The 14,839-nt window shown below is 35.7% G+C and overlaps 3 protein-coding genes across 3 annotated transcripts; all 3 read right to left on the reverse strand.

Moving 5' to 3' along the window:
- Positions 1 to 718: 718 nt before the first annotated feature.
- On the reverse strand, positions 719 to 6,871 carry LOC114738284 (bifunctional riboflavin biosynthesis protein RIBA 1, chloroplastic-like). Its single transcript, XM_028926326.1, has 7 exons — positions 6,588 to 6,871; positions 5,294 to 5,639; positions 4,912 to 5,133; positions 4,234 to 4,556; positions 3,637 to 3,766; positions 1,852 to 2,148; positions 719 to 1,334 (listed from the first exon to the last, which is right to left on the reverse strand). Exons 1-7 carry the CDS (start codon positions 6,638 to 6,640, stop codon positions 1,065 to 1,067), a joined length of 1,641 nt encoding a protein of 546 aa, XP_028782159.1. The 5' UTR covers positions 6,641 to 6,871; the 3' UTR covers positions 719 to 1,064.
- Positions 6,872 to 10,057: 3,186 nt separating this feature from the next.
- LOC114738281 (uncharacterized) lies at positions 10,058 to 10,671 on the reverse strand. The gene is made up of 2 exons (XM_028926323.1): positions 10,485 to 10,671; positions 10,058 to 10,398 (listed from the first exon to the last, which is right to left on the reverse strand). Exons 1-2 carry the CDS (start codon positions 10,669 to 10,671, stop codon positions 10,058 to 10,060), a joined length of 528 nt encoding a protein of 175 aa, XP_028782156.1.
- Positions 10,672 to 10,770: 99 nt separating this feature from the next.
- On the reverse strand, positions 10,771 to 11,109 carry LOC114738282 (L10-interacting MYB domain-containing protein-like). Its single transcript, XM_028926325.1, has one exon. The coding sequence runs from the start codon at positions 11,107 to 11,109 to the stop codon at positions 10,771 to 10,773; it is 339 nt and encodes a 112-aa protein (XP_028782158.1).
- Positions 11,110 to 14,839: the final 3,730 nt, after the last annotated feature.

A 14,839-nucleotide genomic window follows, 5' to 3' on the forward strand; every position in this document is an offset into this window, starting at 1 on the left:
ATGCTGACAAAATACCCTTTTTGGTATTTTATAGGATATATATTAAATATACTAAGTAATATTTGTTTGTCTACCGGGTATTGCTTCTGAACCAATGAGCCGTTGAACGGTAACCAAATAAAACTCTTTTCTGGTATTTTATAAAACATCTTTGAATAATTTTTGTCCAATTCTTTTTTTTTTCTTCTGAACTAAGCAACTGATGAGTTTTAGGTTTTTTTTTTAATTATTCAATATCAATGAGGATATTGAGAGGTGAAAAAGGTTAAAAAAATATACTGTCCAGTCCTTATCACAAAGCATCTCCCGGATGAGACAACTGTTCCCTTATTATAGATCACTTGATATTTGGCCCAAAAAAATAAGTCATTTGCCACTATTTAAAGTCATTAACTATAAGACAGAATGTAATACACATCTAAAAATTTCCTGTTTGATAAAAAAAAATTCTTTTTTCAGACAAACTTAATTATAAATCACCTCTCCCAGCTTCCGATATGATAGTTAAAAGTGCTTTCTAATAGGAACTGAACGAAGCATATGGAATATATATTAGTTATTTCTTTCCCCTTTCTCATATGGATGCTTAGTGGTTCCCCTTAGGTAGCTTCGAGGATCAAAATTCCCCAAGATCATGCCAATCATCTGGAAAATCACGATTCCATTTCTGGTACATATATACCACCAAGCATACTAATAGAAGCAAGAAACCTGAGCAGGAGTCCAAGACGCAACATATACAAAGATTTCAATAAGCTCACATACAAACACATGTTCAGCTTGGTTGAGGAAGGACCAAGAAAAAATAACTTCAAAAAATCGAGCCATTAGTAGAATCATGTTTCTCTCTCACCTGTTGAATTCACTATCTCGAACTGAAAATTTCCAAGCATTTGCTTAAATCTTAAAAAAAAAAAAAAATCACATGAAATTCTCCACCCATCATGTTCTCACAGAAGAACTTGACGGTAAACATCTGAAACATTATACCTAAGTTTTCTCAAATTATGCATGAGCCTTCCCCTTCTGCTTTCTATCTCATGGAAAATCTGAAAGCAGGACGATCATGAACCGGGAACAGCGTTGTTAGAATCATCAGCATTGACTTTACCATTGCCAGTGGCATAACTGCTCAACCGGTTGCTGAATTCCAAACCATAAATGTGGCCCATTTTGGCACGTTTTGTCTCCAAATACCTCCTGTTTTCCTTTGTGATGAGAGTTACTAATGGGATCCTACCAGAAACTGTCAAACCATAACCTTTGAGCCCAACATATTTTGCTGGATTGTTTGTCATCAGCTTCATCGATCGAACACCTAAGTCCCTCAACATCTGCAAGTTGATTTTCAAATAAAACAACGTTAAAATAAATTCTCTAGTCACGGGGTTGAGCATTCATGAAATGTTACTATTAAGAAATTCTCACACGAATCTTGTCTACAAAAGAGAGGCAAGTCAAATTAGCTATGAAGAACATATTTCAGCATATTACACATTTAATCCTTTGGAGTGCCAACTTGAACCAAGCCTCGGCAGACGAAAGCTCAATTTTGCCTAATAAAATTTGATAGGCCTTAGAAGATAACTTGAAATTAAACTCTTTGACCTAGATTTTAGACCCAACAATAGGTCCTCTGGTTGGCAGAGTAACAACTCTAGTTGGTACCTCTCTTCAATGATCTCTTTCACATAGTTGATTATCTCTCTACCTTTGATTAACTTGATCTACTGAAAATTTATTCCAGCTCTACCTCAACTGAAATTTTTATTGTAAATCGACATGGAATAGCAAGCAAGCAGTTTATGCTGTCAGATAATCTATTCATAAAGTACACTTCACGCTAATCACCTGTGCACCAATGCCATATTCCCTCGAGTCAACAGGCAACCCCAACTCCTCATTGGCTTCTACAGTATCCCGCCCGTCATCCTGTAAGTTATATGCACGGAGCTTGTGGCCAAGTCCAATACCTCTTCCTTCGTGTCCTCGGAGATATATCAGGATACCCCTACCAGCAGCCTCAATCTGCTGCATCGCAAGCCCAAGCTGATTTCCACAATCGCATCTGGCAGATCCAAATATATCTCCAGTGAGACACTCAGAGTGCACCCTCACGAGAACATCTTTTCCATCCCCAATGTCACCCTGTTTAAAAAGAGTTATGAGCCCATATACAAAACAGAATTGACTAAAGAGATATATAGAATTCACTGTCGTATCTCGTTGTTCTCCCTTTCCCATATGACACAGATGACCTTTTTTTTAAATCAAGATAGGCTTGCTGTTTAAAAACTCTTCACCAGATTTATAAGCCAGAGAAAGCGTAGGTAGGAAGCTTGATTCAAATGACCATTGAATAAGCCGTCTTTAATACAATCTTCAAAAATATGCTATATTCTAATTCAGCAAAATTCAGTCTTGGATTTTAGTTTACCATATATGACTAGGACTAACAAAGCTAATGGCCTCAATTTGTTGTTTTATTTTGCTTTTCTATTTTTTAATGGATCAACCAAAAATATTGGTTGTACGCAGACCATTCCATATAAAATTCATGGATACTAACATGGATTCAAAATCTAAGTGGTTTCAAACAATCACTACAAGCACCATATTAAGGGTAAGCCATAGGAGTAAACGGTGAAATTTAAGCTAGATGTAATAACTAATATGACAGTATAGCTGGGAATACGGGCCAACCCGCGGGTTGCGGGCCAGCCCGCCACAACCCGCGGGTTATGCGGTGCGGGCTGGAGCAGCCCGCATTTTGGCGGGCTGGAAAAGTCCCAACCCTAACCCGTCACAGCGGGTTGGCGGGCCAGCCCGCCAGCCCGCCATCTTTTTTTTTTTTTTAATTCTCAATTTTTAAATCTTATTTTTATTTAATTTTTTAAACTAATAAATGGTGATCTAAAATTTCAAAAGTAATCACAAGTATAAATTATTTTAACCACATTTAAAATAGTCAATATAAATATAAAACAATATATTACAAATATTTTACATGATTAACATTCAACATTAACTTATCAAGTGATGAATTTTATAATTTTTTTATACAAATGTCATGTTTGATACAAAACACTATCTCTTAATAAATTAGAAGTGCATTTATCTAACTTTTTTAAAAGTTCATTCACCATATTTTTCTAAAATACTTTTTTTCTATAATAAATATTATCTTATATTTGATTGTAGTTATTAAATTTTTGCTACAAATATGGTATGCTTATTTTTAAAAAATATTTGTTGTTTACATATGTATTATGTAACATGAAAATTGAGATGTAAATGATAGAAGAAAAATTTCAAATATAATAATATATTATTTATATGAAAACAAATTTTTTTTTAAAAAAAAAGGTGGCGGGTTAGGCGGGCCAACCCGCCAACCCGCGGGCTAGCCCGCCACAGCCCGCGGGCTATGCGGTGCGGGCTAGAGCAGCCCGCATTTTGACGGGTTGGCAAAATGCCAACCCTAACCCGCTCTTTTATGGCGGGTTGGCGGGCTGGCCCGCGGGCCCCAACCCATATTCCCGGCTCTATATGACAGAATGCTCATGCGTACATATTAGTAAATTATTATGTACATGACTATAGATATAGTTTAATGGAAACAGAAGCGCTCCAAACCTTAACCATCGCAATATGTTCCATCCCGTCTAAAAGTGATCTGTAACAGTGAGCTGTAAATGGCCCCCACATTGTAGGTATTTGTGCAGCACCAGCAAGAACTACTAATTTATCTCTCTTCCTTCTATATCTGCCATAAGATTAAGTGTTAAATCTCCTTGACAAGTAAATAAGCAACATAAAAATCCAGCCTCTGAGCTTTTTGCGGGTAAGGGATGATATGATCAAGTAGATAGTGAATTCTTTACTTTGAGAGAGATCGTTGTTTATGTATTTAGTGAATCTGATGCAGAGTCATATAAAAAAGAAAGATTTAAGGATGCCCATATACTGAGCGGTGGATAACAATTTTCATCTGTTATTATGTTACAACGTAAAAATGGTTTACCAAGGATGCCATTGGCACATATTGTATCGTTAAAAATTAGAATCAAAGAAGCCAAACATATTCAAATTCTAATAAGGCGGCTAGAATTTGGCTGAATAACAAACAACATTTTCAATATTGGTACCTGTGTAAATGAAAAATCTAAGCATAACGACACCAAAGATGCAACAACAATCTTGGCACATCTTCAACGAAACAAAAACAGATACCTTATTAAGTCAGCAATAGAAACTATTTTCAAGTTTTCACGCACTGCAAACTGGCGAAGCTTTGGGAGCCTAGCCATGGAACCATCATCATCTACAACTTCACATAGCACTGCCACAGGTTCCAAACCTGCAAGCATGGCAAGATCAACTGAAGCTTCTGTATGTCCAGCTCTCTTCAAGACACCACCTTCCCGGTATTTTAATGGAAATATATGGCCTGGGCGATTAAAATCAGATGGTTTTGAATCTCTGGATGCAAGAGCCAAGACTGTTGTTGCCCTATCAGCTGCTGATACCCCTGTGGTGGTACCTCGTTTAGCATCCTACAAATGCAATGTAAATTCTTAAAGTACACAATTTAAGTTAATAAATGCCACAACTACATGAAAAGCGATTTCCAACAATATAATGATGATTATGAAAACTGAATCCTCCAAATTGATTGTCATGGTAATTATAATTGTTGTCACTTGAACACTAGGAAATAAGAGAATCAAGTACAACAAGCTTATGTTGGATGAAACAATTTATTTCATAACTTTTAGTTATCTGCTATTTCTAGCTGATGATGGCAACAGAAGATCCTAATGAGGGACGAGCATTGGTAGCAACAGAAGACCCTAATGAGGGATGAGCATTGAGTCCAGATGTAAATGCGAATTTAGTAATTGTTCATACCACTGTCACAGTAAATGCAGTACGAAGTTTCTCATCGTTATCCTTACTGTCTACCATCAAAGGAAGTTCCAATCTCTCCAGATCTTCCTCTTTCATGCTTACGCAAACTATCCCAGTCCCATGCTTGACAATAAAGGCCATAGCTTCAGGTGTAGCCAACTGTGCAGCCATTATCAAGTCTCCTTCATTTTCCCTATCCTCATCATCTACAACCAGTACCATCTGTGTCAACAATTGAAGTCAGTAAATAAAGTTAAGGCAACAGCAATACAAATAGCGTGACTTTAACAATGTGTATTTCCACCACATCTAACCAGGGGGGGGGGGGGGAGCCATTCTTCTCAAAGGGAAGAGGGGAGAGGGAGAGGGAGATATTAACAACCTTTCCCTGGCGAATATCCTCAATGGCCTCAGGGATAGAAGCAAAACCTTCTGTGGGGCTGTCCAAATCAAATTCATCATTATCAACAGAAAAACCAATGCTTGTTGGCTCTGCGTTAGTTGCCAATGTTCCGTGTCCAATTGCTTCAGGTTGTTTCTCAACATTATTGCCATTTGAATTTAAAACAACATCATCTCCTCCAGATATCAGAGTCGCCTTGATCCTGCCAACACTCTTGTCACTTGGCAAGAATCTAGAATTTAATCGAACCATTGCCAAATCAGATCCAAGTCCAAGTCCACGAATAGAATGCAACCCATTGAACAATTTTAAATGTTGGCATGCCCTGCATAGGATACCAGAGCAGAAAACAGGTTCAATTAGTAATTGTCATATCCAAACATAACCAAAATAAATAGCTGGTTATTTAGAAGCCATGAACATAGAGGCCTGCTGATGGTTCAGTAAAACTTCCAGGAAGCAAAATGTGGTTCAGTAAATTAATAGGTAATTAGACAAACTTCATCTAAACTATTTAGACTTGAAAGTTAAACATTTACATAAAGTAGTGTGGGCAGAATAAAAGAAAATAATGATAGTTAAAAAAAAAAATTGAAGAAAGTTGGAGAAGCTGTCCGTGCATTTGATCATTTGATGGATATCCTAAAGAGTAATAGAGCATGACAGAAAAGTCAAGAAAAACTAGGTCAAAATCAGAATTTCCACAACAATTAAAGGCGTGTCATCCATTTAAAAAGAAATTAAAAAAAATTATTGTCTCTCCAATAAGTATATACTAGAAGCTGGCGAGTCACATTGGGCTTAATCGGGAATATGATTCTTTCAAGTGTAGGCTGCAGATACATTATGGCCCATAGTTCAAGTCAAAAGTATTGTAATTGAAAAAACAAAAGCATCAACAAATAGGCTTCAGAAGAATCTTCAAAAAGTTGTATCTCGTGCACTGGAAACTGCCCTCTCAACAATTAAAAACAAGTTCCATCAAATCAAATTTTGCACCACAAAACATCATGTCGCCAAATTATATTTTCCGACAATCGATCGCCAATAGATAAACGAATGACAGGATTAAAGGAAGCCAACATGGAAGAAGAAGGAAAAACACGACGCAGAGAAAACACAAAAGCAGAAGACTTTATACCCCGAAATGGAATTATAGCAATAATTCACCCATAACGACCTAATCCCAGATGGCATCAGCCGTCTCTCTCGAAGAACAGAGAATTCAAACAAGAGAATAAGAAAGGAGGCCAAAAAAAAGGCAGAAGCTCACCGAGGCCGCGAGAGAGATACTGGAGAAGAACAGGAGAAATTGAGAGACGCCATTATTATTTGCCAGAGACTATGAATTCGGTAGAATGCTTAAGGCTGAATCGGGAGTTGCGTCGGTATGAATTGTAGGTTGAGCAGAAATTGAACCAGCTAGAAGGACGCAGTTACGATGGGGATCGTCGAGAAGTGTGGCCCCGATGAGTCACCTTCTGCTGAGAGACGGTTGATAAGAAGAGTTAAGAGTCCTAACTCCCTCCTCCCACACGTTTCACCGCCACTGCCTGTTGTTCAACGAATTTCTATGCATCGGTTTCCTTCTCATCCACTTCTATAGGCTGGCGAAAATAAGCGCCGGTCGAATAATTAATTTATAAAACAATAATATGAATAATTTGATTAAAAAAATATAAATTTTAGGGACAAAATAGGTTTATAATTTATATTTAAAATCAAAACAAACACCCCAACTAATTTTTAAGGCTGGAGAGAAAGTAATTATAAAAAGAAAAAAGAATATAAAGAATTTTACAAATGCGTAAGTTTCTTACCAGCCTGATAACTATCCAATTTTTATTTCGTTTGGTATTCATGTTCTTATCCGTATAAAATGGATTAGAAAAAATTTGGTACTGCTCTTTGGTTATAATATAAAAGTTAGTTAGGAAATAGGAATTAAATTTTTTTGCACATATAAAATCTCAATTTATATTGTCTATTATATTTATTAATTTTTTAAATTAATTTATTAAATGTCATTTTATATAAGTGGTAAAAATATTTTATTCGGCAATGGGCGACACAACTATTGGGAAAGCACTTTTGCAAGTGCAAGGAACCAAATAGCCAACCAATTTGGACCACATTGAAAGGCGGCGGATCAAAGAAGAGGTTGATTCATCTCATGCTCTATCCATTAATATATTAATTTAGTACTTGTCAAAGAAATTAATTTTAATTTAATACTTCAATAACTTGTGCCATGTACTAAGTCATAAATAACTAGAGATGATATCGCTTTGATTGTGTCATTTGACTAAGCAATTTTTTGCTCTATTTTTTTTTGCCATCAATTTTATGCAGATATTATACAAATAAGATATTGAAAACACATTTGACAATCAAAGATATTGAAAACACATTTTATGTACCATGTAGAAAAACGGTTAACTATTTTTCTTATATGAGGAGGATTTTACTTTTTGGTTTTTACCCCCACCTCACATCTTTTTTCCCCCCCAACTAGCTCACATCAGTTTTACTCATTGATCTAGGGTCCATTTGGATGAGCGATTGGAAAAGCAGCTTATAGGAAAAGTAGCTTATGGAGAAGTGAAGTTGGTAAAAGCTAAATTAGATAAGCTGAATTGTATTTGGATTGGAGTTCAGAAAAGCTAATTTGTAGAAGTGAGATTGGTAAAAAGGTGTTTGGATTATAGTTGAGTAAAAGTGAGTTTGGTTATAAAATGACTAAAATGGGTATAAGTGTTAATAAATAATGAAATATGATAATAAAAAATGATTTGACATAATACAATGAAATTAAAATAATTTATTATGAAGAAGTCAAATTAATGAGTGAATTAAATTTTAAAATTTCAAAAAAATCATAACAAAAATTTTAAATATAATGTGAAACATGAAAAAAAATGAATTGATATAATACAGTGAATTATTGTTAATTTGATATGAAGAAGTGAAATTGATCGAGAGAATTAAATTTGAAAACATAAGAGAAATGGAAAAAAAATTGCAAATATAAAACGAAACATAATTTGAATGGATAAACATGTTTTTAACTCCAATTTACAGTATTGCAATAAAGTGAAACCAAATAATATTACATAACTAATCAATAGATAAGCTATGGATAATTTGGTCTCTGATTGCATCACGGACGCGATTCATATGCGATGAAGACTATGATGTAACATTTGAAGATGATGGTTGACTAGCTTCAGCCTGATCATGTTCGCCCACATTATTACCATTTTCAGCTTGTTCAAAAAACAAGTCGGAGCTCGAATGTCTCCTTATAAGGTTATGAATGGCCATTGTTGCACAAACCAGATACACTTGTGTTTGGAAGTCGTAACTGCGCATATTTCGGAGGACTTGAAATCTATTCTTCCAAACACCGAATGTTCTTTCTATTGTGCACCTTAAACTGGAATGATAATAATTAAAGGCTTCGTTGCTATTTCGGAATCCTACTTGTCGTCGGAAGTCTGGAAGGTGGTAGCGCTCAGATCTGTATGGACCTAGATATCCATTTGGTGTTGGATATCCCGCATCAACCAAGTAATATTTCCCTAATGATTCATGAAACAATTTGAGAGATTGTGAAATGAATAAAAGTATGAAATAATTAAAACAACATGCATGATTGGAACACATAAACATATACCTGGAGGTGGATGAGGGAAATTAAGAGATGAATTTGTAATAGCACTATCAAATATACGAGCATCATGTGCAGATCTCTCCCATCCTGCCAAGACAAAAGTGAAACACATATCCCAGTCACATACAGCCATGACATTTTGTGATGGATATCCCTTTCTGCCAATAAATTTGTCTCGTTTTGCAGCAGGGACAACACACTGTATATGAGTGCCATCAATTGCTCCGATTGCGTCCTTAAAAAATGGGTAGTAACGTGGATCGTTCTCAATTTTTCTATGAGTTCCACGAAATGTTGGATCTATGGGTCGAATAAGTTCACTCGATAGGCTAAGACAAGCTTGCAGTACATTATGAAAGTGCCTACTTACAGTTTCCCCTAATCGTTGAAATCGTTCCTGGATCATCCTATTGCATTGTCCATGTGCAACCGTGTTTAAAAACATCGCAACCATTTCTTCAATTCCTACGTACTTAGACTTTTGTAAACCATGTTCCACCAATTTAGTACATAAGAGGTGGAAAACATTTTATCCATTCTAAACATTTCATGACATCGATCATCATGCCCATTCATAATGCCTTGTACCCATAAATTTCCTGTCTGCTCACTAGTTCTGCACGGTTGTTTAAGCATGTACATTTCACAATAATGACCAACCAATGCACCTACTGCTTCATATTGTGTTAATTCCTCATTAATTATGGTTGAATGGTCATCTTCATTTGGCTGTAAATCGTTATTCCAATTCCATAAAGTATCTTCATTCCATGGTGAATCATCGTTCCAATTAGCCATTTCTGGAATTAACCCTGTAATTATGGTGAAAACAAAATGTAAGCATTATAAGGATTACACTAAACAAAGTGTAAATAATTTTCATACTGCAAACAGAAAAACCAAACGCATAGATGACAAGTAGAAATTAGCGTAAATATATTACATAATGATTAATAAAGTTCCTACAACATGCCACATCAGTTTAGGTTAAAACAGCAGGTATATCAGGTTAACAAGTGCAATAACAATAGTTAAACAGCTAAGTCCTAAACTAAATCCTATTCTGCAGGTCACTTCCATGTGTCTGGGTCTTGTGCTGCCGGTATCAACCACCTCAACAACTTGCTTCTATCATGCATAAGCCCCAAATAGGCTCGCCTAGCCCACCTCAACCGCGTAAGCATCTTGGCACATGCATAATATAGTTGATTGTCATCATTAAGCTCCTCAACGGTAGTCAGGTGTGCCAAAACCTTATCAACTATTTGGGGATCTTCAACCAATGCTGCTGCTCGCTTGTCAGAAGCAGCTGCTATGACACTCAGGCTATCAGAAATTAATGTAGTTGCAGCAACTTTCTTCTTCTTCTTTGCATCTGATGTCTCACCCCTCTTTCTCTTTCCATAGCTTCCTGAGCCACTTGGTCCAGTACTTGCGGGGTGTTTATGTTGCAAGCAGCGAAGTCATTTGTGAAGGCACTGGCTGTTGGGTCCACACCAAAGTTTTCATCCTCACTATCCCCTGACCCTTCTTGTTGGTCTAGCCCGACTCTATAAACATCCTCCTCTTCTGTGTCAGGCTGTGGAGCAAACGCTGGCTGAGGCTGTGAGGCTGATGGTGCGTACGCATACTCTCCCGAAGCCACAACATCTCTGAATATTTTCATCAGATCTGATGCAAACATCGGCCCCTAATGTCTAAATTTCTTGAAATTAGGGTCCACCTACATGAACATAATTAGGCATAATTAAGCGCTGTTCCTTCTGATATTCAAAATTAAAACTCAACTAACACAAATAATTACCAGTATTTTTCGTTGCCACCACTCATCAGAGGCCAACACCCTATTTGTGGCTGCATCATAACCAATGCCAGTCTCCCCAGACATCAGTTTTTCCCACAACTTCCAATCTTTTCTCAATACATCAAATCTGTTCTTCAGTTGCTTCCTATCATACATTTTCCCGCTCCTTTCCCGAAAATTCTTTTCAATTTTCAACCAACCAGGTCTTGTAAATGATGTTCCTTGTCTTTCTTTGTGCACTATTTGCTCGGCACAAACATCGATTAGAATTTTTGTCGTGTAATGATCCCATATCGCTTTTCCCTTGTCATTATCCATTTCTCTACGCCCTTTGATCGAGATAAGAGCAACTAAATCAACCAAAGCCCTAAATATGTAATAATGAAAGCCGTATTATATAACACATACATTGTAACCAAACAAACATATATCACCAAGTAACACATTTTAATTGCATAAGCTGTTTAGTTTTCTTATTCAATATTTTTTAAAATTATAAATATATAATCACAATGTCAATGTCCACTATTTTCCAGTGGTAATTGATTGTGAACATTTTGAAATTAAATTTTCAATATATCATATAAATTGAACCTAAACTGCATTACATTGTTTAATTTTTATCCTAATTTAACTATGTAAAAGTCAAATAAAAACCAAATTAAGAATGATGAACAAGATTATTTACAAAAATATGTTATATTTATTATAATTAACTAATTTACATAACTTTTTAAATATAATTAAATTAGTTAAATAAATATCATATTAGAGAGAAGTAAGAGAATATAACAGGAGAAAGAACAACATTAAATTTATTTTGATTGAGACTTCCCGAAATTAATTCCAAATGATTTTTAAGTAATTACCCACATAGTCCTTAATTTCTTTGTATAGTACAAATTAATGTCTTATTACTTTGCTCTATCAACGCCGTTAATTAACTCTATCAAATGAACCATCCAAACACACATATATACACCATATTACCATCTCATTCTCTTCTACCCTACCCTCATAGAGATCGAATCCTATAACCATAAAAACCAAGAGACCAAAGCTAGGGACATGCAAAACAAAAACCATTGTAATTCTGAAAATTACAATTTCAGAGTTACATATCTCGCCATTAACAACATAGACATATACTCAACAATTTAAATCCCCAACACTGCACACCCAAGCCTTCGGTCATATACACACATTTATGCTCTTCATTTTCTCATTAAGCTAAAGCCGTTTCCTCGAACCATTGATCCCTGTTTCGTCCGTCAAAAACAGAGGCAGAAAATCCACATGCAACCAGAAAATCCTCATTAAACAATTAACCAACATCCAACAAAAAATTATTGTAACCGAAAACCATAAAATTCAAAACATGAAGCCCCTGTTTCAGTGAACTAACAAGTCGGTCCATCACAAATCGAAATCAGTAACAATCAAAATTCAAGGACCACCGGAATTTCAAGGACGACAGCAACCACAAATTCAAGGACCACCGGAATTTCAAGGACCACAGCAACCACAGGGATCAAACCGGAAAACCAACATAACAAAATTAAACCGGCCAACCTGATCCAACCAACCGAAGCCTGCCAGAGGTAGATCGGACGGTGTATTGCTCTGGGAAGAGAAGAACTCCACGCACAGCTCAAATGCGACGTCGGTTGCAGACGGTGAGAGCCGATTCGATTTGTGATGAACGAGCAGCATCCACCGACGGACCTGGTCGAGGCGACCACAGACGGAGCTCACGGTCACCAGCGACGCGACGGACCTTCTTGCAAGCGACCACCGACGGACCTGGCCGAGGCAACCACAGACAGAGCTCACGGTCAAACACCAGACGACTTCCGACCACTGGACACGCACACCTCCCACCCAACAGCCGACCTCACCACAATGACGGGACGGAGCTCACGGTCACCAGCGACCGAGCTTCTCGGAGGCGACCACGGACGGACCTTCTTGTCGAGGCGAGCAAAGACAGAGCAAGTGGGGGCTCGGGTTGAAGAAGCCGGACTCTGCTCACGGGGGAATAAGGAGAACGCACATGAATGGAGAGAAAAGTAAAAGGAATATATTCCTTTGTCAGAACGGTCCATAAGCTACTTTCATATAATCCAGAAGCTCCCCCTCTCCAGCTTCTCCCAATCGGATGTTCAACGGGCTTAAAAATTCAGAAGCCTAATTGTTGTAAAGCTCAGCCAAACGGTCCCAATTTCTCACTAAGCTTATAAGTCATTATAAGCTACGTTTGGGCCAGCAAACGCTGACCCAAACAGGCACCTAATCTCAAGATTATAATAATGTTTACCATCAACCCATCACAAATGTTACTCCCTTCATTTAAAAATTATAAGAAACTTTTAATTAATTTATACTTTCAACAAACAAATTAATATTATTAAAAAAATACTCTGGTAAAAAAGTATTAAAAAAATACACATTCTTTTCATGTTTTTACTCTCATCTAATAAGATGTCTCATTTAGTTAATTAATTACACTTAAGATTTATTAATGTTTTTCTTAATTGCTAAGATGCTATAGAGGTGGAGTATAGAGTCCTATAACTAGTGCAATGGCCTCATATATTTCTTTAAAAAGATTCTTTATGTCTGTAATTGTCCCATGTTTCTTTTAAAAAAAAGATAATATTTTTCAAATTTTATTTATATTATAGTGTTTTTCTTATGCGTACAGATATCCTTGAAGTGTTCAATGACTCGCTAAAAAAAAAAAAGTGTTAAATGAATGGAGTCCAATGCAAGAAAAATCCGAAAGGCCCATGAATTTAACCAAAAATCTGAAAAGCCCATGAATCGGCGTAGCCCAGCCCAACATGGAGCCCATGAATAAAAAGTGGGGAGAACTTCTTTTTGGTTGGTAAAACTAAAAAGAGGGGAAGAATGAAGGGAATCTCCATTTTCTTCATTTCTTTTTTAAAAAGTCTTTGTTTGCTGGTGACATCATGGAAATGGGCGTACTTATTCTAACCGACCCAAAGACAAAGTAGAGAAGGCCACATAAATGAGTTGACATAAATAATTAAAGGATTTTAATATTTCAAAACCGTCTAATAATATTACGCAATGGAAAAAAAAAAAAAACTCACGTCGTTAAAGGCTGCTTGAATATTTCTGATAACGACCGAACTATTTGCGGTTGGGAAAAAAAAGAAAAAATATATATATATATATATATATAATCTCTTCTTCGACTATTGCTTGACTATTATTATGAATCAACATTGGATATTGTAATTAAACCTAAGCATTACAACAAATTTTAACGCAAAAACAAAAAATATATATATAGACTATCAAATTGATTAATATAATATTTGGTCTCCTAAATCTACCCTCATATTTCAAATTATAGATTTTGATCCCTTACAGGATAAAATGATCCAGGTATTTATTGAATTGTGAAGATCAATATTTTAAATGTAAAGAAATTTAAGAGACCAAAATTTATAGTTTAAAATTTAAACAAACTTGATAAACAAAAAATTATATTAACCTCTGTCAAAAATACCAAGTAAAATATTTTTTTAAAAATAAATAACTGATTTAACTGTTTTTTTAACGTCTGTAAATTAATTATGCAACTTTTATTTGATATTCAGTATTCAACCGCCTGCTAAATTAACCTATCAAGGCTTTGATCTCATAAAGACTTTAGTAATGTTCACTTTGGTGTAATCTCAAGCCCGTAAAAAAAATGCGGACATGTTAAAATAATGATTTAATCTGTAAGGGAACAAAAGTGCTGCATTGAAATTTTTATTGACAAGAAAAAGCCGATAAATTTTTACACGAAAAATCTACTCGTACTACTCTGCAATTCTGTAAATTTTGTATAAAAAAAAAGTATTTCTATTATGATTTAGATTCTTTTGAGCAGTATTTTTTCAGAAAAATTGCATGATCGTTATTTTTGCCAACAACATAATCATAAAATAAATAAATAAAATACCGAAGGACTCACCTACTACTGGTACTATTTATTTATTTATTTATTTATTTGGCTGATACTCCTGGTACT

This window comes from Neltuma alba, unplaced genomic scaffold (genome assembly GCF_004799145.2).
Source record: "Neltuma alba isolate B1F8T4 unplaced genomic scaffold, ASM479914v2 tig00013568_pilon, whole genome shotgun sequence".
In the NCBI taxonomy this organism is placed as follows: domain Eukaryota; kingdom Viridiplantae; phylum Streptophyta; class Magnoliopsida; order Fabales; family Fabaceae; genus Neltuma; species Neltuma alba.

Excerpts from the sequence above, each read along its gene's own strand:
- LOC114738284 (XM_028926326.1), bottom strand. The coding sequence starts at position 6,640 with ATGGCGTCTCTCAATTTCTCCTGTTCTTCTCCAGTATCTCTCTCGCGG. Across the intron at positions 5,640-6,587 it reads GTATCTCTCTCGCGGCCTCG|GGCATGCCAACATTTAAAAT; the intron begins GTGAGCTTCTGC and ends TATCCTATGCAG. Across the intron at positions 2,149-3,636 it reads AACATATTGCGATGGTTAAG|GGTGACATTGGGGATGGAAA; the intron begins GTTTGGAGCGCT and ends CTTTTTAAACAG.
- LOC114738281 (XM_028926323.1), bottom strand. The coding sequence starts at position 10,671 with ATGTTTGCATCAGATCTGATGAAAATATTCAGAGATGTTGTGGCTTCG. Across the intron at positions 10,399-10,484 it reads TAGTGAGGATGAAAACTTTG|GAAGCTATGGAAAGAGAAAG; the intron begins GTGTGGACCCAA and ends CAAGTGGCTCAG.
- LOC114738282 (XM_028926325.1), bottom strand. The coding sequence starts at position 11,109 with ATGGATAATGACAAGGGAAAAGCGATATGGGATCATTACACGACAAAA.